The 25,645-nt window shown below is 40.3% G+C and overlaps 2 protein-coding genes, 2 non-coding genes and 1 pseudogene across 4 annotated transcripts; 1 reads left to right on the top strand and 4 right to left on the bottom strand.

The window, feature by feature from the left end:
* Positions 1-739: 739 nt before the first annotated feature.
* On the bottom strand, positions 740-836 carry LOC125470368. Its single transcript, XR_007252670.1, has one exon. It is a non-coding gene; the product is annotated as a small nucleolar RNA snoR27 (small nucleolar RNA).
* A 48-nt stretch (positions 837-884) lies between these two features.
* On the bottom strand, positions 885-973 carry LOC125470365. The gene has a single exon (XR_007252669.1). It is a non-coding gene; the product is annotated as a small nucleolar RNA snoR26 (small nucleolar RNA).
* A 602-nt stretch (positions 974-1,575) lies between these two features.
* On the top strand, positions 1,576-2,686 carry LOC103949611 (fructokinase-like 1, chloroplastic). The gene is made up of 2 exons (XM_018647991.2): positions 1,576-1,638; positions 1,763-2,686. The coding sequence occupies exons 1-2, from the start codon at positions 1,576-1,578 to the stop codon at positions 2,489-2,491; spliced, it is 792 nt and encodes a 263-aa protein (XP_018503507.2). The 3' UTR covers positions 2,492-2,686.
* Positions 2,687-3,575: 889 nt separating this feature from the next.
* LOC103949610 lies at positions 3,576-7,722 on the bottom strand (annotated as a pseudogene).
* A 12,246-nt stretch (positions 7,723-19,968) lies between these two features.
* Positions 19,969-24,951, bottom strand: LOC103949514 (cellulose synthase-like protein D4). The gene is made up of 6 exons (XM_048569304.1): positions 24,488-24,951; positions 23,789-24,187; positions 22,720-23,524; positions 21,853-22,260; positions 21,276-21,643; positions 19,969-21,151 (listed from the first exon to the last, which is right to left on the bottom strand). The coding sequence occupies exons 1-6, from the start codon at positions 24,949-24,951 to the stop codon at positions 20,188-20,190; spliced, it is 3,408 nt and encodes a 1,135-aa protein (XP_048425261.1). The 3' UTR covers positions 19,969-20,187.
* Positions 24,952-25,645: the final 694 nt, after the last annotated feature.

The raw sequence follows: 25,645 nt of genomic DNA, 5'->3' as shown, positions 1-25,645 counted from the left end.
TCTCTTTGGGGGGATTCTGAAGATCCTTCAATCATATTCGTTCATCGTATATCGTGCCGTCAGAAATTATTATAAATTTTTTTATATTTAAATTTAAATATAATCAATACTTGATAAAAACTAGCACGATAAACGAATGTGATTGAAGAATCCCTATGATCCTTCCAAAGAGGATTTAAAGGGAATCCTCATTCTATAATCTCAAACCCATTGCGAGTGGATCATACTATTCTTTGATGATCTATCAGTTTTATGCGTTAAAAAACTGTTTGTTAACCAAAATTTCTTATAATAACCCTTCAACACCCATGTTCACTTCAATGCGGTAAATATGTCCAATGGGGGAAACGACATAAGCTACAAATAAAAATAAATTTGAAAAACCCAAAAAAACCCACTTCTCCCACAAACTCTTGGCTAATTTGTAGGAGATGAATTGAATCGCAGAGAAATTGAAATTTGATTTTGAAGCTATTTATTAAAATTTTCTGAAATCGGAGCAAAAATAGTAGATGCCCAATTCATTTTAATTCATAAAAATTCATTACACGCTTCAGAAAATTGCAATACAAACGAAGGATGAACCAATCTCTAAATTTGAGTAAAATTTTCATACAGATTTGAATCTCTTTCTTTTCCCTTGATTTGATTAGGTTTTTGGGTCGGCTGGGATGGGGTTCACTTGCTAATTAAGCAAAAGATATTCGTACTATCAGATCAGAGGAATAAAAGAGTGAAAATAAGATCTCAGTGACTTGAAATTATCTTCAAATCCCTCGAGGTCGAGAGAAGTTGCAGAAAGATAACGCAGATTTAAGTAACATCATTGATCCACAGATATACACAAAAACATATAATTAAAATAAAAACAAATTGAAAAGAAAAAGCATCTCAGATTTATATTCCCCATAGTTTTCTTCACAGGCAATCATAGTGCAAGGATAACGTTTCTAAGATTCATCACCGATGCTCCTTTCCAATATATTTCAATATTATCAAAGAATTAAAAAGGTTAAAAAAAAAAAAAAAAAAAAAAAAAGAGAAATTGTGTACCCAAAACAAATAAATTTTTGCTAAATAATTGACATGAAAATGTTAAAAATAATTATCGGAAAAGATTACATAGAAACACAAAATTTAATCAAGCTTGGATTGAAGAAGATGGAGACAGAAAGAAAAAGAAGACGAGAGAGAAAGACGAGAGAGAAAGAGGGATAATATTTATAAGGGTGTGATTGGACTTAACCTTAAAGACTGTCCCTGGTTTAATCTATTTGTGTTGTCCTGGGCTTGGCCCACCCCAAACAATAACATGTTCCCCACAACCGTCCAGCCCATCTAAATTTATCTGTTTTGACATTTAAGCCATTTTGAGATTACTAAGCGAGTAAACACGAAACATTTTAAATGATTTAATTAGAAACACGTTAAATTTGTTTGTGCTTGTTCATAAAACAATGTTTTACTTTTAGCAATGCTCCTTGTACTCTTCACTAAAGCTCATACACTATCTGTGCTCTTGTTACATGTCCTAATATTGCTCCATTTCATTAATTTCGTACTTTAGTATCTAGAATGTTTTTGATGGTCAATAACACTTTTATCCTTCTAAAAATAAAGGATAGTGCTAAAGCTTTAGTATACAATTAATTGAGAGTGCATCAATGGTTCGTTTGAGCACATCGTTTCATCACAAGGAAGTGATTTCCGCACAGTCATATTGTTGTTGGTATGAATTCTTATGTTGTTGAAAAGGGGTGAGATCATTAGTATAATACATTTTGATGTCTTAATGCAGGCTAGAGTATTCCACTTCACTTCAGAAGTTTTGACACCCCCCTCAATGCGACCGACCTTATTCGCAGCAATGTCTTCTTCCAAAAAGTTTGGAGGTCCTGTGTTTTTCAATGTGAATCTGTCGTTGCCTCTGTGGAAATCGCGCGATGAAACGAGGAAGTACATCGACAGAGCCTGGAACGAAGCTGATATTATCAAGTTTTCGAGGCAGGAATTGGAATTCCTTCTTGATGAAGACAACTATGCGAGGAAGAGGAACTACAGGCCCCACTATTATGCTGAGGAGTTTGAGCAAACCAAGAAGCGGAGAGATTATTACTATTACACGCCTGAGGAAATATCTTCGTTATGGCATAAAGGACTTAAGTTCCTGTTTGTGACGGATGGAACTCTTCCAATTCATTACTATTCTCCTTCGTTTCACGGTGTTGTGATTGGAACGGAAGCTGTGCTCATAACCCCATTCACTTGTGATAGAACTGGTTCTAGAGATGCAGTTGTAGCTGCTATCATGCGAAAGCTGACAACTCACCCCGAGATGTATGAAGACCAAGATGTTTTGGAAAGGGAACTTCGATTTGCAGTTGCAGCAGCAATTATATCGCAGTGGACGATCGGTGCTGTTCGAGGTTTTCCGACGGAAAGCGCTACTCAAAATCTGAAGGAGCAGGTTTATGTGCCTTCGATGTGGTAGTAGTGTACAAAATTGTTCATCGTATCGTATGATCTCGTTAGCGTTGAAAATTTTGTCAATGTAGGAAGAATATGTAAGAAGAAAGATTGTATCCAGCGTACACTAGTCTAGCATTTGAATTCACATTACTCTTGCAATTGTAGCAGAAACCAAATACACATGGGCTTTAGAAATGGGAATTGCTTTTGGAGCAAATATATTCCTCATAATCCTCGTACTGTATAGCGCACCCAAGCAAAAGGAGCCCCCATCTAATCAAGGAGAAAAACTTGTGTACGGGTGCCTGGATCACGTCAATTGTAGGGCAGCTCTCACAAAAGCATTAAACTCTTGTATTTTACTCACGTGTGGCTCCTTATTGGTCTCATCCAATGTGATAAATGCGCTAGTAGAGTAACTCTATCGAGGTTTCCCTCCTACAAACAATAATCACAAAGAAAGCAAGTAGTTCCACCTGCGGATCATCCCGTGCCTCACTATGAGCTTGATTTTTTTTTAGCACGGGGATGAATTTCGCAGGCAAAGCTATTCTATTTCCAGTAGGCAAAGAAGAAGAAGAAACTCCTCAAGAAGAAGAAGAAGAGGAAGAATTTGAATTTGAAACCTCCGCTTTCATTATTAGCGAAAAGAGTACCGTTAGACCAGAGCTGCTTGAATCTCCTCACTCGAGTAAGGCTGGGGGCCTTTCTCCAATATGTCCTAGTTAGTTTCAATAAATTGCCTGCAGGACAACGACAAGTGAAAAATCCACTTGAAATGTATGAAACTTTTTTCAATTGGAGGTTGTGTAAGAAAAAATTACTTTCAAATTCATCGCGGATCTCTTTTTTTTTTTAAGACCAAATCAAAGAAAAAAAATAATTGAATCAATGAATTACTATAGCAGCTCCATTTCTGACAACGGCAAGAGGTCTCTGTGCTAATCAAACTACCCGAAATTTATCCTAAAACTATACTCGAGCTCCGCCTTCTCTGCAATTTCAAATGCCTTGTCAATTTGATTTCATCATAAACCGAAACTTGCATTGCGAATCACAAATTTTTGACCCTGTACAGCAAGCACAATCTCTGAGACCGAGAGAAAAAAGCACTTCTTTCAAAAGCCCACCAATTCGGGCTGCCATTTTGAGCAGTGGTATTGTGTAGTATTTTCTACGGCTTCAGCTAGCCACATGCATTTGTCCGACTTCATCATCTTTGCGATGAAACAGTCCTACTTCGTCTCTCATCAAACTTCACCCTAGATATTTGCTCCTGCGTCTTGTTACAGATGCAACCGGGAAAGGGATTTGCATAAAAGTTCTCCTCCAACCTTGGTGACTCACCGATCTGTCTAGCATATGGTGCTCCAAGCCTGTCAGAATGCAGATTTTTAACCGCAGACGAAAGAAGTTCCCATGATATTGCTCCCTTATCCAACAGATAGACAAGTTGAACAAAATTTTGTCTGAAATGAAAATCATAACATGTCAGAAAACTAGTTCATGATAAATCTTCCAACCAAAAGGTTGGGAATTTGAGGAGCAAAATACTAAATGCCTGGTATGAAAGCGAACCTGTCAGGGTTGATAGTCTTCCGGAACCCTTCAAATCTCCTATGTCCCTGCACCGCCTTGGCCATATTTCCATCATACGTATAAACAAAGGCATCACTCTCCATTGGTACAATATAATCCAAGGCTGCAAGCCGATTTTGGTAAGGCTTGAAGGGCTCCAGCTCTTTTTCTGTTGCAGGAGTGTTATGAGAGAAGACATTTGGATACTCAGTGCGAAAAGCAGCCATGCTGTTGCTACCATATATCTCGCCAGCAACAATGTAGATTGTTGTTGTGGAAGGGTATCCCATGGCTTTTAGGAACAAGGCTGCTTCTCGTGGGGAAAATAGGCATCCGCCTTGGAGCCTTCGTTCTACACTATCGATCTCCTTCTCCTTCCAATGTTTGACTGTACCTCATAACCCGAAGCTCCTCAGATTTCTCAGCAGTGAGGTTGTCGCTGCAGCCAATGAAAGCGAGCATGTCTTTTTCATATCTGCAATCAAGAAGAGTTTCTTTACTTAGTTCCACTATTTCCGAAACTACACAACACCCAAATTATCAACCAAAACAACAAAAGTACCTCAAATGAAGAGCAATATACAGATTGCTATTGTTCCTCAGTCTGTCAACCAAAACTCTCCCAAGATCCTCAATCTCTTTCGCGTGCTGGAGAGCCTCATAATTCACACGGCACCTCAGCTTTTGGATGGTGGACGCTAGTCCGTTGTTAGCAAGCCGAGAATCAGTGTGCGTAAACTTTATAACCTAGTGTTTTTTCAGCAAGGGGATCATCTCGCTTCTGTAATAGCTCGCCTGCACACGAATCATCTTTAGATACAATTCGAAGAACAAAACCAATTCGAAAGTCCCTACGCATCTGAAAATTTATTAACACGGATCGCACCTTCGACCAGGAGACGGGAGCCTTCACAACAGGCTTCACAGCTGCATATTTGGTTGGCAAATACTCGATAATATCAATATCATCTTTCAATACTTTCATGAAGTGTCTCCAGTCAAAAATGTCTGTAAAATCACTGCAAAATACATGACAGAGTTCAATTAAACATAATAAAACAAAATTAATTAGCCAGTTAGCCACTCCTAAATACTATCCGACAACCTCATCATTTGCTAAGAAAATCTAACCTTGGATCCGTCCAAAAAGATTGATGGTCCATCAGTGGAAGAACCAGGGTAGCATTCATTATCTTTGCAACGGCTACCATATCACATATGTGACCATCAATTGGGTTGCCATGTCAGCTTCCAGAACGTGTCTAAAATTTACTTTTTTGACAAGGCGATATTGTAAACTGCTCTAAATTATGGGAAAGGAGATTCGAGCACACGATTTGTACTTACCCCTGTTCTCATCTGATTCAATCCGCCATGGGCATGAACAAGCAGATAACCATTTGTTTTCGATCCTGTCCCTGTTGGAAATGATAAAAATGTTAAGAAATTCAAACATTAAATTACCGAAATTGACAAATTTGGATAGGGAAACAAATGTAGACGTACTTATACGGTTCTTGGGTCGAGCTATGCATTTATCAAGATTGTCGCTGTTGGGTTTCTTCCAAATCTCTGGGGTCTGGAAAAGAAAGCAGATTAATGTTCATTGTTGTTGCTGCCTTGTTCGCTTCTTTCTTTTGCACCGTCGGTGAACCTCCACATTATTGTTGTTTTGGCGAAGATTTCTCTGGAGAAGGATCCTCGGTCCTCAGCACAGCTCCCTAAGGGATTGGCACTTTGGATATATAGTCAGGCTCTTGCTTGTCGATGTGCTACAAGAAGAGGACAAAGTTAGTTCTGAAATGTGCCTTTGTGGGGCCTTAGGTGTAGGCCTTGAGGTTTGCAATCAAAACTAACTAAGTGCTAGGCGTGCTACTGCTATCTCAGTATAGCAGATGTAGAACAAGTCTGTTTAAGTCGATTACTTGCGCCCCAAGTTACTCAGACTTCTTATTATCAAAGGATTGTCATGGATAAGTTAATTCCACATTAAGTTCTTTTTCTTGCCTTGTAAACAAGGACTTTTAGTTCATAGTCTTGTATGCTTAAATGAAAGGAGTCAAAGTCCCTTTAAACCATTTACTTGGTTCTTGATTGATTTTAATGATAACATATCCATTAAACTAATTAGATCCAGATGCAAATGGAACTCTTAAAGTAGGAAAATTGATGAAAGTAACTTGAATACATACTGGAGAATGCATCAAGTAATAGATCTATAGACTTAGGAAACAGACAAAGAGTCTCGAGCAAGATTTCACCTTGTCTGGCAAGGTTGAACCTCTTGCAATCTCTTATCTCTGAATTAACCGGGGTTTATATGCTAAAAAGGGATGGATGGTAAACAAGTTTACACAAGGGAAGCGATACTACGCCACTAAAGGAGATAACAGAGCTTTAAAATGTAAAAGAGATAGCTTGTTGCTAAAAATGACTGAATCTGGGTTGATTTCAACTTTTGAATGCAAATCTGGCTTGAGAGCAGAGTTTGTATGTTTGTTTGTTTGATTGATTGAGTGTCATCGCCCCCGTTGTCTCTTCTTCCTTTTATAGGCAATTTAGCCCGACTGCTGTGACTTTACTCTTGCCCGAAAGTATTTGGAGGGTAGTGAGTCATCACCCTTTTTACTTGAGTGCCACTGGAAAATGCTTTTTGGCTAGTAGTAGGCTGGTCTTCATCACTTGTCACTTCTACAATGTACATATGGCTTGTTCCTTGGCTGAGAAAGCTTCAATTGGCTTTTGGGCTCGGTATTGGGCTTCAGGCAAGTCTCCTTTAATTTGGCACCCTTGGGCTTTCCTTCATCCAAGTCTATTATTCAAATATTAACCCAAACAGTGCCCCCTTTAATCATTGTTAAGTCTGCAACCTAAGACACTAATAATGATTAAACAGCCATTGCACGTCTTTACTCGTGACTTGCACCATTTAAAATAGTCATTGTTTATCGTTTAACCAGCCACTACTGTATAATCCCTACTTAAATTCCTCGGCCAACTACCTTAGCAATTTCAAACCCTCAAATTTCCAGAACTCTCAGTATTCTCAAAACCTTTCGAGTACGCTCTTACTTTCTTAAGTCCAAGGGAGTGAAAGTTAAATAGATCCTTCTAGTGGAAGCTCTGCATAACTTTGATGAAGTGGCAGCGGGCCTCTTTCTCCTTGCTCATCTCTATCATCTCCTGTATGAAATTACCAAAGGTGAACCATTTGAAACTAACCTTAATGGTCTAACTTGGATGATTCAACTTTAGCTTCAATGGTATTTCCCCAAGCTTCGGGCTTTCAGCCTTGAATTCCCCGAGGGTGTTGCTCTTGCTCGAATTCTAGCTAAAGCTTCTTCAACCAATCACTCTACATTCCCTTGTCTCTATTTCTTTAGAGTCTGCAGGATTTAGGAGGACTTGGAGTGTGGAGCTTCAGTTCTTAAGAGGTATCCTTGGTTCTCTGACTAAGCCTTTTAAGATGCCTTTGGAGAAGACGCTAATGCCTTCTGCAAAGAGAGATTTATTAGTTGTATTCAATCAAGGGACCTAGCTTGGGGAGTAAGGAGTGACCGCTATGAGCGTGGGCTGGAGGTGTACCACCCCAACTTCTGTGCTAGATAGTTGGGGTTTAGATAAGCTATCCCGGTGCCATTCTTCGACTCCGTTCATTGCAACATCTCTTATCATCTTCACGCTCCACAAGAAGTCACATTCCGAGTTGCTTGACGAAGTCTCAAGGTATTGAACAAGGTTGCCCAAAAACCTGTAGCTCTCAATTTTGAATATACCTTAACCTTTTCTTCTTGGTGGGAAGCAAAGTGGACTAAGAAGATGATTCACCACAAGAACCAGCTCTTCAAGCAACTCTCCATCAAGTCTTATCCCAGCTCGGGTGAGCTAGAGAACTGGAAGAAGATGATTCACCACAAGAACCAGCTCATTCTAATAGGTATTTATTATTTTCTTTAACCTGTAATTTTATGAAATTTCATGAATCTGCCTTTTTCTTGGTTTCTTTATACCTGCAGCCCAAGGCAACCTCGCAGAGATGGTTGTCAGGTAAGATGAAGAGGTTGGGGATACCTTTGTGCTCTAAGAAGCCACAACTGAAGCAGAGAGACAAGGTGCTGGAGCAGGTAGGGACGTCTTCGAGTTACTTGGAGACTCTGAGACGAGGCAGAACTTGCAGTGGAGTCTCGGGCAACACTTCAGATTCAGGCAACGGTAATGGAGACTTCAGACTCAGAGCCCGAAGAGCGGCCTTGTGCTCAACTCTCGATCTCTAGTCCGCAGGTAGCCTCTACCAAGAAAAGGACAAGAGCTCAAACTTCCAAAGCCTCTAAGTCTTCCACTTCAGTAGCTCAGGCGGGTAGGAAGAAACAGAAGGTTTCCAGTAAATGAATCTTGCTTCAACCTTCTTTTCTTTCTTAGTTTTTCATGTTGATAGCTAGTAACACCATTTCTTTTGGGTTTAGGGCCCCAAGCAACCAAAAAATTGACTATTGTTTCAAGGGATGATCCACTAGGGGCCGAAATGTATCAAAAGGCTAGGATTTGCAGGATTTCACTCTTAAAGCTCTGGAGCTATAGCTTGCGTCTTAAGTTAATCTTTGTAATTTTCTCCATTTTCTCTTCAGTAAGGTTTTGCTCGATCATCTAAAATAGGAAATTAGGGAAGAAATGATCTCCCAGCCCAAGGCTTCTGCACCTTCAGCCCAAATGTTACAAACTTCCCCTTCTCGGGCTAAATCTTCGAAGGTACATCTCTTTTCATTCTTTAAACATGTATCTTCAACCATTTCAGAGTTGTCATACCTAACTTTTCTTTTTTGTAGGCTAAGGTTAGAGTAGCTGCACTCTCAGTCAGGCAAAGCTCTACCTCCATTCCTTCAACTTCTCCTCCATTGGTGGCGACTACTACTTCTCAATTTAACTCGTCAATTGGGGAGTTGCTACACTTTTTGGAAGAGGACAACAATTTGGTGAGTACTTTTAGCCTGAATCTTTTCGTTTTAACCACCCCTTTTTATTTATACTTATTTTTTGTCTTATTTTTCCTAGCCATCCCCCGCGTAGGAGTTCCAACTAGTATCAACAACCTTTGGAGAGCCTACAGTCTCTAAGATCCTCGTGGTCTTAGAGGCAACTAGCCTAAAGGCTTTTCCTCATCCAGCAACCATTATAGATGAGCTTCCTCCTTCTACTCAAGACCCTGCTCAGGTATAGAAGTACTTTACTTTTATCTTCTTTTCCATTACTTAGTTACTGACATTTGCTTTTTATCTTTGATATCTATAGGCCTTTGGTGAGGGTTTGGGCACAATTCCTAATTCTCTAGTCAATGAGAGTGATCCCCCCAGCAACTAGGAGTCACTACCCCTCATTCCAAGGGCTCGGGCTCCATTCAGGTATATTGACTTTTCTCATCTTACCTTTCTTTATTCTGAATTGTAGTCCTTCTCCTAACTTTGTTTTTCTCGGTTTACAACAGGGACCGAAGAAGAGTCAGGCCAATTTCCTCTACGCTTGGTGCACACAACGGAACCCCATCGGCTTCCTCTAGCTTTTGGGGTCATATGGATCCCTATCTCTAGGCCTAAGAAGAAGATTAAGGCCACCACTGCTCATACTTCTCAGGCCCCTCCCCTTATTGAGATCTTCTCCATTGTTGTGCCTTCTGAAGAAGCTGGAGCACTGCCTTATTCTCCTACACCCATTTTTACAACTACAGCTTTACCCGAGCTTTTTAAAGAGTTCGGGCAGCTTAAGAAAAGGCTGAGATCCTCAAAGCATCCCTCTGAGTCTTCTGGCTTTCAAGAGCAACGTCAAGTCTTTCAAGAATGGGTGATGAGGGATTTCTCAGCTTCCTTCAGCCTTAAGGCTCTTCACGACGTAGAGAAGGCCATAACAGATCTGTTCAAGGCTGATTAACTATCAATAGTTCAGCATAAGTCATTATTCTCATATTTTAAGAACTTGAGGGCTCTTAGGGATTAACATTAGAGGGCCGAGAGGCAAACTAATCGAGTGAGGTGCTTTAAGAAGAAACAATCCAGTACTTCCACTCATATTCAATAGTTGGTGGATGAAGGTTTATTGACAGAGGAGATGATCAAGGTGGTGACTTCTGAAATCCAGAAGTTGGAAGAGCAACTTGCTATGCTAAAGGTTGAACATGCCAGTACTCTTTGGCACACTCAAACAACAGATCGAAGAAGTGAAAAAGGCAAATCTGGAACTGGAACATGCTGAGTCTCAACTTGTTAATAACAGCACTGTTTTGGCCGAGCCTACCAGAATTTTTATAACTATGCAGACTTACTACTTCAGAATAATCACTCTGGGTGAAGATGTAAATCTGTTAGGCTAGGGCCATTGTAACTTCCTTTTTATGAAATAAAATATTCTTTGCCTTTATTTGCTTCACTATTTGCATTACATTGAAATTCTTACTGCACCATCTAACTTTACTTCTCTTTGAAATCACTAACTTTCTTTAACAATTTTTAACATTCCAGAGAGTTGGATTATATTTCTTTAACATTCCAGAGAGTTGGATCATATTTTTAACATTCCAGAGAGTTGGATCATATTTCTTTAACAATTTTTAACATTCCAGAGAGTTGGATCTTTGCAAGTTTTCCTCCAAATCTGTCAAGTAATATCCCCCTTGGCTTAGTACTCAGTGAATAATAAAAAGACTTTCCCGAGTAGGACTTAATTTCCCAAAGCCTCTTACTTAAGCTCCCAAAGGTAGCACTGCTTTTCATACTAATTCCCCTTCCTTAAAGGCCTTTAACTTTACCTTCTTGTTGGGCAACAACTCTTTCTTCTTATTTTCTCTCTCTCCCATACACCAACAGTCTTTTGATTAAGGACCTGACTGCAACTACTTGGTCCCTTCTCCTTTGCTCTGACATTACTGGTGTTAGAGGTTTAAGATAATATGGGGTCTATCTTATTCTTCCCTTGTGAGAAACAATCCTTGTTGAATGAGCTTTTAGGCCGTCATTTTAGTCGGGCGACCGTTCTCATCAACTCCTAAGCACTGGAGATTCCAATACTATGATTGTAAAAGCTGGCTTCTGTAACATTGGCTATAGGAAGGAATGGTCGTGACTTGGCCTCCACTATCTCCCAAAATCCTGGTCCCATGCCTCATTCCTCATGGTAAACTGCTACTTGTTGATGTAGGGCGGAAGGTATAAAGAGACTTTGATGAATCCAATCTCGGCCTAGTAAAGCTCTATAGGTGGAAATATTGTCTACAACAAAGAATGCTAGCATGATTTGTTTAGACCCTAAGTCAACTTCCAATGGTAATATTTCATGGGTTCTGGTGATGGCTCCAGAGAAACTGGAGATTGTCAAATTCATGGGGATGAGATCCTTTTCACTTCTATATACCATTTTCATCTGCTTATATAGCAAAACATTGACCGCAGCTCTACCATAAATCAAAACCTTCTTGAAAGGTACTCCCTCCAGATGAGCAGTTACATATATGGGCTTGAGATGGTTAGCTAGGGCCAAGCTCGGGCGATTGAAGATCATCTTGTTCAAGTACACTTTCTCGGGTTCTTTCTTAGAGGCTGTGAGCAACTTTGTTTTGCCCGACTCTCATTTTCTCGCTTCTTCAACACTAACATGTGCCATTATAGGTTCTGTTGCCAAGTAATCACCCTCCATTGTTACAGGTTTATAGGGTTCGGCGCAAAAACTGGAGATTGTCAAATCTGTGGGGATGAGATCTTTTTCACTTATATATACCCTTTTCATCTGCTTATATGGCAATACATTGACCGCAGCTCCACCATCAATCAAAACCTTCTTGAAGGGTACTCCCTCCAGATGAGTAGTTACATATATGGGCTTGAGATGGTTAACAAGGGCTAAGCTCGGGCGACTAAAGATCATCTTGTTCGAGTACACTCTCTCGGGTTCTTTCTTAGAGGCTATGAGCAACTCCGTTTTGCCCGACTCTAACTTTCTCGCTTCTTCAACACTAACATGTGCCATTATGGGTTCTGCTGCTAAGTAATCACCCTTTATTGTGGCAGGTTTATAGGGCTTGGTGCAAAAATTGGAGATTGTCAAATTCGTGGGAATGAGATCCTCTTCATTTTTATATACCTTTTTCAACTGCTTATACGGTAATACATTGACCGCAGCTCCACCATCAATCAAAACCTTCTTGAAGGGTACTCCCTCCAGATGAGCAGTTACATATATGGATTTGAGATGGTTAGCTAGGGCCAAGCTCGAGCAACTGAAGATCATCTTGTTCGAGTACACTCTCTAGGGTTCTTTCTTAGAGGCTGAAAGCAACTCTGTTTTGCTCGACTCTCATTTTCTCACTTCTTCAACACTAACATGTGCTATTATAGGTTCTGCTGCCAAGTAATCACCCTCCATTGTGGCAGGTTTATAAGGCTCGGCGTAAAACATGGCAGATAAAACATAAGCCATGTTTACGTGAAAGTTGCTAGGTCCAGGTAAGTCCTCATTCTTGCCCCTAATGTGGTTTATGAATTCATCTAATCAGGCTTATGCCTCTCTTGGCAACATCAGCTCAGGCAACATTTCTTCCCGAGCTATACCAAAGTTTGGCATTTGTTTTGGAACTTCGCAAAGAGTATCAACCAACAAAGGTGAAAGCATTATCCTTTTCGACGAGATAGTCCTAAAACATATTGGCTCCGGACTCTATCTTGGTGTCGGCATCATTACCATGTCCTCTTGAGCTCTCCTCAGGATTATGTACTTTCCTGGATGAGAGCTTTGCGGCACATAGTCTCCTTCCCCCTCAGTCTTGCTATTTTCCTTTTGTACCTTATTTTTGCTTCTCTAATGAAGTTGATTTCTTCCCCCATAAGGTATTTTCTCAAACTTCACATTTTCAGAAGTTTATGAGGTAGTAGGGATTTTTAATGAGTTCATGTGGGCTTTGTGCTGTCTCTGAACTCTCCTAATCATAGAGGCTTTTATTTCGTTGACAGGTTTTCCATTATTTCCAACTACGTACCATTTTTGCCCGAGTTGGGCAGGATTCTTTTCCATGACTGGATTCACTACCCTTTCCTTTACTTTAATTTCTACACAGACATAGCTTGGTTGGGGAGGTTTCACATCTACCCATTTTGGTACTTTGGCTTCTTTATCTTCCACTTTTTCAGAGGTTTCGTGGTTTCTGAATACCTCTAATAAGCCCTTTGGTTGATAATCTTCTTCCAACCATTGGAAAACATTTCCTGGAGGTCTCTTTCTCAATTGCCCACATGATGTTTCTGTGGGCTTCCTGCTTTTCTTTTCTCTTATTCTGATCAACTCTTGATCAATAACAGCTTCTGATGTTGGTACTTCTAGCTCACATTCACACTGGCACTTGCTACACAACACTATCCCTTTAATTATGGCTGCTTTGGGTCTTTCGGGCAACTTGTTAGCTCATTTTGTAGGTCTGTCAAATGGTCGCCTTTCAGGCTTCACTTCTTATGTTGATTTTCCTTTCCCCTTCTCTACCCAAGTTAAGTTGATCATGTTAATTGGGGCATTCAGGAAAGGATTTGTGTCAATCATCATATTAGCCTGGGGCTTTTCCAACAAGGTATTGTATCCAATCCCTGAACTAGACACAATTGGTTATGGAGTGATTGAAGGTATAATGTAGCTTGCAATACTTTTGTCTTCTTAATTCTTATGGTTTAGGCATCTTTTTTATGTTGTCGGGCACAATTACTCTTGCCTGCACCAACTCTTCATAGATCTCCAAGGCTTTGGTCAAATAAAAAGAATGAATAACGCTAGTATTTAGGGGGCTTCATATGGACAAATCCACCATCATTCATCACCACTTTCTGATCATTGACTGGCTGGACTAAACCCTTCACTATTAAAGGTTTAAAGGGAGTGTTCATTTTTGCTGCACACATCTCTATCCCTTTTCTTCCATGGTCATTACTATCTTCAGGCTCTGCTCATTCAAACTCCACTTAGTGAATTGCAACTTTATTTTTGTAAAAATGAAGGACTTTTGATGAGTGCTTCATTTGTTGTTCTTCAAGCAACAACTTTTCATACTTTGTGGCAGCAATGGATACGAATTGGGCATGATATTGTCAGGGAATTGGCACCTCAATCTTGTCCTTCTGAACCTCATCATGAAGTCTTCTGTAGACTCATGTTCATATTGCTTCACCTCTACTATGTCATTAATAGACATCTCGGGCTCCATCCTATAAAACTATTCATGGAAAGCCATCTCTATTTGCCTCCAGTTAGCAATAGAATTAGGACCAAAAGAGAGTACCATTGAGATGCTAGACCCACCAATGAGTTCCCAAACAATCTTAACTTATAATTAGGATTGTCTTCAAATGCCACGCAATGGTTGGAGAAATTGAAAATGTGATCTCTAGAGGACACAATGCCATTTTCTCCACTAAAAGTAGGGAATGCGGGCATCTTTAAGTTGAGTGGAAAAGGATTATGCTCATCAATATACTCAGGGTATGGCTTCTGGTAGGTCATCTTGAATAGCGGACGAGCTTGGGGTTGAGCATTCTAAACCACCATTATTCTTAACTCAGCTAACTATTCTCTGAGTTGCTGGTTGGCTGTATTATCATGTGAGGTATGAGGAGGTTCCCATTTCGGGCTACGATCATTGCCCAAGAAAGTCTCATTTCTTGGTTCGGGCTTCCTCCATTTGGGCCATCCTCCCTTATTAGCCAATGGTGGTGGCCTATAAGGGGGAGGTTTGTCCGTAGTTGTGAGCTCATTTTTCCCACTGGATTCTCCGATTACTTGGGGCATCCTATACTTCGTTCTTTCTTTCTCGCTCTGTGCCCTACTATCTAGTGAAAATAATAGGGGTCTGGTAACTCCGCTTCTAGGATCTCTTTCAACATTGGCTGACTAGCTCCTGGTCCTTCCTTGTTTTTCCCTTTGCCTCTCTTTTCCTCAAGCAAATGTAATAGGGGAATAACTGGTTCTTTCTCTGGGCTAGCATCTCTCATCACTTCCCTGGCATAACCATTTTTTGGAGTAGAGTACTCCATATCTAATCTTCTTTGCAGACTCCCTGTCAAGGAACAGAGTCTGCTTACTTCTCCTCTGGTCTCCAGAGTGATATTCTCCATACTTTTCAATACTTGTACCATGGTGGCTTACAAATCTTAATTGGTCACCTTTCCTCCTGACTTCTCAGATAAGGTTGGGCTTTCCAGAATATTTGACCCTTGTAGGGAAGGAAAATCCTCTAGATGATCTGTCATGTTTGATTTTGGAAAACATTGGGATGGCCCGTATTCTATTTTCCACCTAAAGGTTTTCTCCTTCCTTCTTCTTCTTCTTGGCATACAAGGCTAATGTGATCCCACCGGGGTACTAAAACTATTTTCGGGCGAAGATTTCTCTGGAGAAGGAACCTTGGTCCTCAGCATAGCTCCCTAAGGGATTGGTACTTTGGATGTGTAGTCGGGCTCTTGCTTGTCGCTGTGCTACAAGAAAAGTACAAAGTTAGTTCTGAAAGGTGTCTTTGTGAGGCCTTAGGTGTAGGCCTTAAAGCTCGTAATCAAAACTAACTAAGTGCTAGGCTTGCCACTGCTATCTCAGTATAGCAGATGTAGAACAAGTATGTTTATGTCGGTTACTTGCGCCCCAAATTACTCGGATTTCTTGTTATCAGGGGATTGTCATGGATGGGTTAAGTCCACATTAAGTTCTTTTTCTTGCCTTGTAAACAAGGACTTTTAGTTCATAGTCTTGTATGCTCAAATGAAAGGAGTCCAGGTCCCTTTAAACCATTTACTTGGTTCTTGATTGATTTTAATGATAACATATCTATTAAACTAATCAGATCCAGATGCAAATGGAACTCTTAAAGTAAGAAAATTGATGGAAATAACTTGAATACATACTGGAGAATGCATTAAGTAATAGATCTATAAATTTAGGAAACATACAAAGAACCTCGGGCATGATTTCACCTTGTCTGGCAAGGTTGAACCTCTTGCAATCTCTTATCTCTGAATTAACAAGGGTTTATATGCTAAAAAAGGGATGGATGGCAAACAAGTTTACATAAGGGAATCGATACTACGCCATTAAGGGAGATAGCAGAGTTTTGAACTGGACAAGAAATAGTTTGTCGCTAAAAATGACTGAATCTGGGTTGATTTCAGCTTTTGAATGCAAATCTGGCTTGAGAGCAGAGTTTGTATATTTGTTTGTTTGATTGGTTGAGTGTCCTCGCCCCCATTGTCTCTTCTTCCTTTATAGGCAATTTAGCCCGATTGCTGTGACTTTGCTATTGCCTGAATGTAGTTGGAGGGTAATGAGTCATCACCTTTTTTACTTGAGTGCCATTGGACAATGCTTTTTGGCTGGTAGTAGGTTGATCTTCATCACTTGTCATTTATACAATGGACACATGGCTTGTTCCTTGGCTGAGAAAGCTTCAATCGACTTCTGGGCTCGGTGCTGGGCTTCGGGCAAATCTCCTTTAACTTGGCACCCTTGGGCTTTCCTTCATCCAAGTCCATTGTTCAAATATTAACCCAAACAATGCTGGGCATGGTAGACTGGCACTGCTGGGTTCCTTTTCTTCCCTTGGGCTTTTTGACTTTGTGTGTTTGGTGATCTCCGGAAGAGGGTGGGAGTTAGGGAAATAATTTGGGGTTGCTTTTTTAGAGTCCCCACCTCCATTTTTGTTTTGTGGAATGGGAGAGGATGAAGAAGCAAAGTGCTTATTTTTCTACAAAGTAAGGAAATAACAACGAAAGATAAAGGAAGGATTAACCCAAAAAAATATATTTACCTTTTGAGTCCTTGCCTTTCTTTTTGTCGTCCACCCCTCATCTGTATTATTCTGTTCATCTTCCCGTTTGTTCTCTCTGTACCCCACAATTTTTGCAGCGCTTTTTTGTCTATCTTCTGTATGCTTTTCCCATTTGCCCTCCCTTTTTAGGAGACGCAAGGAGCAGTTCCATTAACCCCTTCCATTTTCTGTTACATGTTCTACATTCCAGAGGTGTGGGGGAGGTTGAGGAAGGCCATCACTTTACTGAGTTGAGAACGTGGGAGCTTAGGAGAGTTCTGGATAGACAAGAACTCTATTTTTTAGTTTGTGGGCTGTTGAGGTTTTTTTTCTCCTTATATATATAAAAACCTCAATAGCCCACAAACTAAAAAAATAGAGTTCTTGTCTATCCAGAACTCTCCTAAGCTCCCACGTTCTCAACTCAGTGTGTGTGTGCGTGTGCGTGTGTGTATATATATAATGTGAACCTTATTTCTAGTTGGTTCTTGTTTTGGACTACTATTTTTCTAAAGTGTCCCCATCTTTTTATAAAACTTGCTAATATATTTTCTCTATGCAAATATATGGCTCAATAGACACGTTGTAATTTTTTTGGGTCAGATGCGTGACCTTTATGCGCGAGTGGGAAGAGTGAGCAACCAAAAGGTGTTGTTAGGACCCACGCTCAAGCACACTCAATTCTTTTTAAACGCGGGCCGTTGAATTTCTTAAACCATTTATTGAGGGGACGATGGTAACATTAAGAGCTCAAGACTTTTATGGCGCGTTTACGTAACTGTAATAAAAATAGGAGGAATTGAATTGAGGAGGAGTTGGAATGGGAAGAAGTAAGAATCAGATTCCTGTTAAAGTTATTTACTTAAATGTTCCAGAATCGGAATAGAAATTACACTAATTCCATAAAGATGTTTAATAATTTAGCAAAATCATAATATAAACCAGTATGATTACTAAAATGTCATTGTCCCAAATCAAATATTTTATATTTTTTTAATAAAATTTGATATAATATATAATAGTAAGAAAAAAATTAAATTACTTTTTTATTTCATAGTCACATTAAAATGCTTTTGTTAAGTTTTTTTATTTTATAAATTTTGAGTATTTACTTTAATATTTAAATTTTATTGTGCAAGTTGTAGTTTCTTCTCTTCAGCATATGCATGGAGCTGTGCATAATGTGAATGAGCATTGAGTTGTGCATAATATGAATGAGCATGAAAATAAAAAAGGGAATTTTAACGAAAAACTCCCAGTACTGTTCACTTTAACAAAAAATCACATTTTTACACTAAAAAGTCAATCCTGGTATTATTTACTTTACCCAGTTATCGTTAAAACGCAAAGTTTTTAAGCTCTTTTAATTAGTTTTCCTAATAAAAAAAAGTAAGGAGTTGTGCATAATTAAACTAGGGTTAATGATTTTATAAAGGATAGTCTTGGAAATAAAATAAAAAAAAAGTAAGTGAGGGCATAAAGGAAACAAAAGTGTCATTTCGATTGCCCAAGCAATCAGGAATTGGATTACTACCTACATCTAAAGAATCCAATTCCACCAACATAAGGAATTGAATTCTAAAATTTATGTGGGCTCCACTGCTTTTTTGATTCCTTAATGTTTAGTAAACATCGAAGTACTCCATAATTGGAATTCAATTTTACATTTTCATTCTGATTACGGATACGTAAACACGCCATAAGAGAAATAAGGATGGTACTAGTGTGGGTAATATTCATAGTATCACCATTACTCAAATGGTAAAAGGGCGGCATAGGGTTGCATATGAGGAACCAAAGATGATTGACCCGTCATGTGATGAGTAGAACCAGTATCAGATGCCAAATGGAATCTGGTTGCTGTAAAAATTTGGCACTAACAGAGGGTGGTGCCTGATCAGACATGCTGTAGCGATGCGTGTTGGGTGTGTTGAGAGGTGTTACAGTTGTAAAACCAAGCTGGACCAAGTAGAGAAGGGGAGGAACTGGAACCGTAGGGGCGCTATGCAGGCTGCTGGGCAGGAATGCGAGCCACGGGTTGGCAGAAGAGGGACTGGTGGCATGGGGCTGGTAGGAGGGAACTGGGTAAGATGGATAATTGGGCCGAAATGACGCCATAAGGAAAGGGAGAGAAGTAAGACAAGAAATTGAAAAGCCTATAGAATTATGACGGCAACGAAGACAAAACCCAAAGGGTGGATGTGTGCCGTTTTTCTTTTGTTGATGATGGGACAGCAAGGAAGAAGAAAAGGGATGATGCAACATAGAAGAGGGGAACATCCTAAGGAGAGATTTTTCAATATGAGTGGTACACGGGTGTCATTATATAAATGATGGGATATGTATGCTAAAAAGTTAATGACTTAAAAAAAAAAATTCCCACCACTTCTATTAAAACACGTGATGTATTACTTGTGTTCCTATCACAATGAAAAATTTCTCCATCCTAAAGGTTATTTGGTGGGGTGGATGAGATTAGATTTTAGGGATTTTTTTTTTTGTTGGTGTCTAGAAGAGAGGAACATCGTAAGGGCTGTTTGGTGGGGTGGATGAGATTAGATTTAGGGATTGGATTGACAGAGATATGTAAGACATGACTTGTAACTCATGTACATGGATAACCTATTTATTGTGGATTCATAACTTATCATGTTCAGTCTAGTCTATCTCATATTTTGACACAACAAACAACGGACTAAAATCAAGTTCAATTTAATTAGTCATAACCGATCTCAACCAGCCCACCAAGAAGGACAAAACCTAATTACTCCTAAACCTAATATGGCGTACGACAAGAGGTTGCTATTGGTGTCGGTTTTGTTTTGGGTTAGACGAGAGAAGAAATAAAAGAAGAAAGAGAGATACAAATAGAGATACTTAGACAAGTGACGCAACGTAAAATTACAACTCTTTGCATTGATGTGTGAAAAACATTATCATATATAGGGTTATACTAATTCCTATTAAGATAAGAATCTTATACTAATTACAAATCAAACTATATTTTTATAATACATGTTACAGTCACGGACAGAATCCCGAATTATAAAGAATAATCTAACACCTATATACACACAACACAACAATTCTAACCGTAAAACTGTCGTGTAGTTTTACCACCGAGTATAATCATAGAGCAAAACAATCTTCTCCCTCAAACGGCGGAGGGCGAAATCGAAAGCTACCTGTAAATTCTTCTAGTTGATATTTCTACAGTTTCTTGACCCTAAAACTCTAAATCCAATCCGATCGGCTATGTCGTTCAAGTTTTCTTTTCTTTTTACTTGATGTCAGAGATTTGAAAATCAAAGTCATTAAAATGCCAGACCAGCTCACGGAAATTGGAACCCGGCTCCTGCAACGCCAGCAGCACCAGGAGCTGGCGGGTTAATGGCGACCCAGAGCAAGGAAAGTGTAATGGCAATGAGACCTGACCAAACAAACACAATGGTAGGCGTCTTCCCTCTTCTTCCCATTAAACCCTTGGCAAAAGGATACAAGTGAGCCAAAACCCAAAAGCTGAAGAACACACCGCGGATCAGCTTCGCCCACTGAGGATTCAGAGCATAAATCTCCCTTGAAATCGCGACGGCAATGGCGATTAGGTTCACCATTCCAATCACAATTGGAGGGATCATGAGGGAAGTCCACTTCACAAGGTAGAGGTCAGCATATATATCATCGTTGTCCTCTCCAGCTGGCTTGGACGTCGAGGTAGAGTAAATTTCAATCCCTCCCATCACTTTTAGAAGCCCTGCCACAACCGCAGCCAAGTGAGAGCTGGTTCCGGAGATGAGCCAAAACTGCTCGTTTCGCCACCACTCTTCCAACTCGATCCCTGACCACTTCACCTCCAGGATGGCCAGAGCAATGAGGCATATGGTGATGATTAGCAAGTAGATCAAAAACGTGATGCTGAGATTCGCCACGATGAACTGTCCTGTGAAGAGACAGAGCGCAGGCAGGAAGCAGTACACGATGAGAAAGATCGAGGTGAAAGGGTAGACACCGAGATTGATGTAGGCAATACGCTGTAGGAACTTGAGGCGCAATGAGGCGAGGAAGGCATTGTTCCGAGAGTAGAAAATTTCGACAGAGCCTGTTGCCCAACGGAGTACTTGGTGGAGTCGATCAGTGAGATTAATGGACGCTGATCCTCGAAATGCGTCACGCTTGGTAACGCAGTACACCGAACGCCATCCTCGGTTGTGCATTTTGTACCCTGTCACCACATCTTCTGTCACTGGCCCGTAAATCCACCCCAAATGGTCTCCCCATTCGGTCTTGTCCTCGTACCTGTCACGCAATGTTAATTTGAAGCAAATGCATAGCTAGTACTTAGATTTAATTATTTTGATCCATCATATTTCAACTGATACATCAACTGCCACGTCATGTTGTTAGCTAATGATGTAAGTACCAGCAAGAAATGGCAGAGACAGCTTCAGCAACAGCAGTGGCATCCAGCGGATCACGAGGAACTCTGAGAATGCCAGGAGGCCGTCCAAATTTCACTGCAGGATGATCAGCTAGGGGTCGGCCTTGGTACTCAGCAACCGGTATGGATTCCGCCAGCATTTTCGAATTTCCAAAACGCTTTGGAAGTAGATTGGTGTCAAGATCCGGATCGAAGTCATTGGCTGTCAAAGGTTGGGTATTCGACTGTGTCAAAGGCTCTCCTTGTTTCACAGCATCCTTCTTCACCCGCAATTTCTTAGAATTTGGTGGATCAAAACCGTACAAGGCAAAACGCCGGAACATGGTCCCGGTTCCCACATACAGCGGACCCTGCAAACCCATGATTCATGCATACTGATTTTATATATATAATGTGTGTAACTTAATCACCGAGTTTCGAACTTGTATCACATACGCACTAATCTAACCGTTCACAATTTCCATATCCGAGAATAGAAAAGTGAACCTTTTAAAAATGTTTGTTTGTTACATGAGTTTGTACCATAGAAATTTACTTAGCTTCGAATTGATTAAGGTACCTGCAAACCATCAAGCGCACGCATTGTGCCATCGAAAAACACGGTGTTGTGATTGGCATAGCGATCTGAGGGATCAATGCCATCGAATCTCTGAGGAAACTGAATGTAGCAGATGTTTTCACCGCCTCTGTCCATCATGAAGCACATCCCTTCACGGATAGCTTTGCAGTTGTTGATGTAGTGATCACAGTCAAGGTTGAGAATAAAAGGGCCATTCGACAAGATGGCGGATGCTCTCACCAGCGAATTCATGGCGCCAGCTTTCTTGTTGTGATCATAACCCGGCCGCTTTTCTCGCGACATGTAGACAAACATCGGGAGGCGTATATCCACATCTGTGAAATCTATGAGCTTGTCATCATCGGCATTTCCCAAGAGGGGGTCAGGACTAGGAGGCTTCAACATCACCTATGGACAATGCAGCATCAAAGTTTTGAGTAATATTGTTTCTGCCGCATTTACGAACCAGATGCTTATCAACAACACTCAAGCGCTAACGAGTTAGTAAGCTAATATTATGCTAATTATTCGTTTGACTTCAATCCACAATATTCCCATGATATGAGCTGATAATCGGTCATCATTGAGAGTATCCTATTAAAAAATTCAATCTAACTGAAAATCGTTTAGCTATTTGAGAACAATTTTTGATTAGGTTGAATTTTTTTAAGGTTGATTTTTGAATGAAGAACTATAAAAAGAACTGTTCAAGCCATGGCCAAATAGTGAAGTGCGCACAAGCAAACAGCTAGAGTTGTATTAATTTACTAAATTGTTAGCGCTTCTATGCTATATGATTAAGAATTTGAGAGGTGATCGGTAAACGGGCAAATAGTTTTATTTGAATTCGAGACGAGCTAATGTTACCTGAAGAACTGCTGAATGGTCAGCTTTGGCATGGTCATGTGAAGGAACAGCCCAAGCACCAGGCCAGTGTGTGCCATCAGCCATCCATGTAGCCCTGGTGATTTTGACTTGCTCCAAAGGGTCAGTTGCATTCTCCCTCATATGCTTCAACTGCTTCATTTCCTCCCTGGCATGGAAAGCATCGGACCGCCTCCTGATCGAATCGGGTAGCCCGTTGATCCTCACCTTGAACTCATCATACTCCCTCTTGATCTTCCTCCTATCCTTCACAAAGTCCAGACTACTCTTGTTCTTTGTTGGGTCAACTTTCCTCGCGAAGTAACTCTCAGGATTCCTTGGCTCAATGTTGTGCTTCCGGCAGAAGGGGACCCACAAGTCCGCGAAACTAGCAGCCTCCGCCATTGCCTCGAAGGTGAGGAGGGCAGCTCCATCATCAGAGACGTAGCATGCTAACTTTTCAACCGGGTAATCAACGGCTAGGATTGAAAGGATGGTGTTGGCAGTGGTGAGAGGTGGCTCCACGTCAGGATCAGCAGTGGATACAAAGATGTCAATGCCAGGGAGGTCAGACCGGCCCATTGGATTGGATGGTGTTGGCATGTCAAACTTGTCGTGGAGGACTTCAAGATCGGTCAGACGATTAATGGGGAAAAACTTTGGAGTCTGATCAAGAATCCAAGCGAAGGCGAACCATATTTCGCAGATAATCGACATGAGCCACAGCCATCTTGCATCATTGTTTGGATTGACTATTCTCCAATGCAGGAACAAACATAGCACGATTAATCGAACGAAGATCAGTAACCTAGAAGACGATGATCAACATAAAATATATATTAATTGTTCGTCAAGTCATCTTAATTATATTGCATAATCATACAGTATGAACACATAATTACTTCATCTTACATTGTTCTTGTGTCATCTAACATTGTTCTTATGTTTTATTATTTACGCGAAGCTTTTTTTTATTGCGAAAGTACGATTAATGCATAACACTTTTTTGTTTGCGTGAACAAATGCAACACGTGCAAAACTCTGTAGTGAGCGAAAAAATTTATATACTAACCTGTAGGGGCTGATAATGGCAGCTGGGATCGGCAATACCCTGCTGAGGGGCTTCCAAGGCTTGTCATCTGCATCCAGCGAGCCCCCTACAAAGCAATCACCACCTCCATCACCATACCCGTCATCTTTGGGATAGAAAGCATTGCCAATACCATATGTCCCGCTGGTCTCAAACAACCACCTATTGTGATCAAATTCTCCCGTTTGGTTCCTCTTCATCACAGACATGTTATCCCTTTTTCCATCAGGGCCAGGCAATTGCAGCGTTCCACTGTTGTAATCTGATGGCTCATCATAATCGTCTCCTACTTTGTATTGCTCCTTGCAGCCCGGACAAAGGCCAGTGTCGTTCTGTGCATCCAAGTAACAATCTCTACAGATTTTGAACCTACAAAACACAATTCGAATACGATAAAAAAAAAAAGTAGATGTTTAAGACTCGCTAAAATTACACAATGCAAAATCTAACCCTCGTCCAAAAGGGAACCGATTTCTGCACTCACGTCACGTTTTCTGCTCCCTTGATTGTAATAATAGGAGTAGTACAGGGGGAGAAAAAGTGACTGAAAATCCTATCCAAATGTACTAGTTGATATTATTTGTTTTGAATTTCTGAGCTTCGCTTTAGTACCCGAAGATTTTAAGATCTTATTACCATAGTAATAAAACTAGTAATTAATTTGAGTATCATAGCTCATACCGGCAATCACAAGGGGTTATATCAACTCCTCTCTCATCCTTCATCACCTTACCATCACAAGAAGGCATCATGCATGCAGAGCCTTTGGCTCCAGCCATCTGAGGATGAGTCACCTCTGAATCAATCACCTTATCCATGAGATGCGCACGAGTCACGCTATTGAACCCTCCGGTAAACAAAGAATTTGAAACATATTGCTCCTCTGCCTTGACGGCCACGGATGTGTCCATGGGCTGGTTATCCGGGGTGGGAGGAATATGAACTGTGTAGTTCATATAGTCCCCGGATAATTCGTCGGACATATCAAGGTCTTCTCTCGACAGATTCACATACCGTCCACTTGAAGTTCTTCGCGCAAACTTAACAGTTTGGCCACTCGAATTAGCTTTGTCTTGAGAGCTACCAGAACCCCCTGGGGTTTTTATCGCCTTCTTTGACGGCTCTCCGTTCTGGGAAGTTGACATTGTCTAGCTATACCAATCTCTCTACTTCCTTTTCTTTTCGATTACCAAATTCTTCGATCCCTTTTTACAATTTTCGATCAACGTTGTATTCAATGTAGCGAAACGAAATGGTTTCTTAAGAAAATAGTAATGTAATGTGACTCTATTGAATTGGGAAAGGCTGAAGTGTGCCCAAAGAATTGGATGAAATGGGAAGAGACATTGTTTTATTGCTACAGGAAGAAGGTTGTGGTCGAATGTTTCATGAGATGGGGGGTGTTTAGAGAGAGAGAGAGAGAGAGACCGATCTTTGCTGATATGCCGTTTTTAGAGAATCGCGTTACGAGTTTTGAGGAGTGTGTTTGTGGAGGGAAAAAGAGAGAGCTAGCAGCTGAGTTCTTAAATTATCTATATCTATATATATAGTGAAAGCATAAAAATGGTGAAGCTTTCTTGGATGCCAAAAATGCTCACTTCACAAAAAAAACAGCACAAAACTATCCCAATATAAAAGGTTTAACTTATATTCGTAATACACAAATAAAAGTGTTAAAATCGTAATTCAGAAAATAGAATATTTAGATATGATTCTATTCCGAGTTCAGCTCATAGAGCTCTTCTATTTGATTGTATTCAAACGGATTTTACTCGTGGTCATTCTTTTTAATCTTATAATCTTATTGCCTTTGCCATCACACAAAGAAAAAAACATTGC

Source organism: the organism of the source record quoted next, unplaced genomic scaffold (assembly GCF_019419815.1).
Source record: "Pyrus x bretschneideri cultivar Hongxiangsu unplaced genomic scaffold, Pyrus_bretschneideri_v1 Contig10, whole genome shotgun sequence".
NCBI lineage: Eukaryota > Viridiplantae > Streptophyta > Magnoliopsida > Rosales > Rosaceae > Pyrus > Pyrus x bretschneideri.
This window is presented reverse-complemented; position numbering and strand designations above follow the sequence as displayed.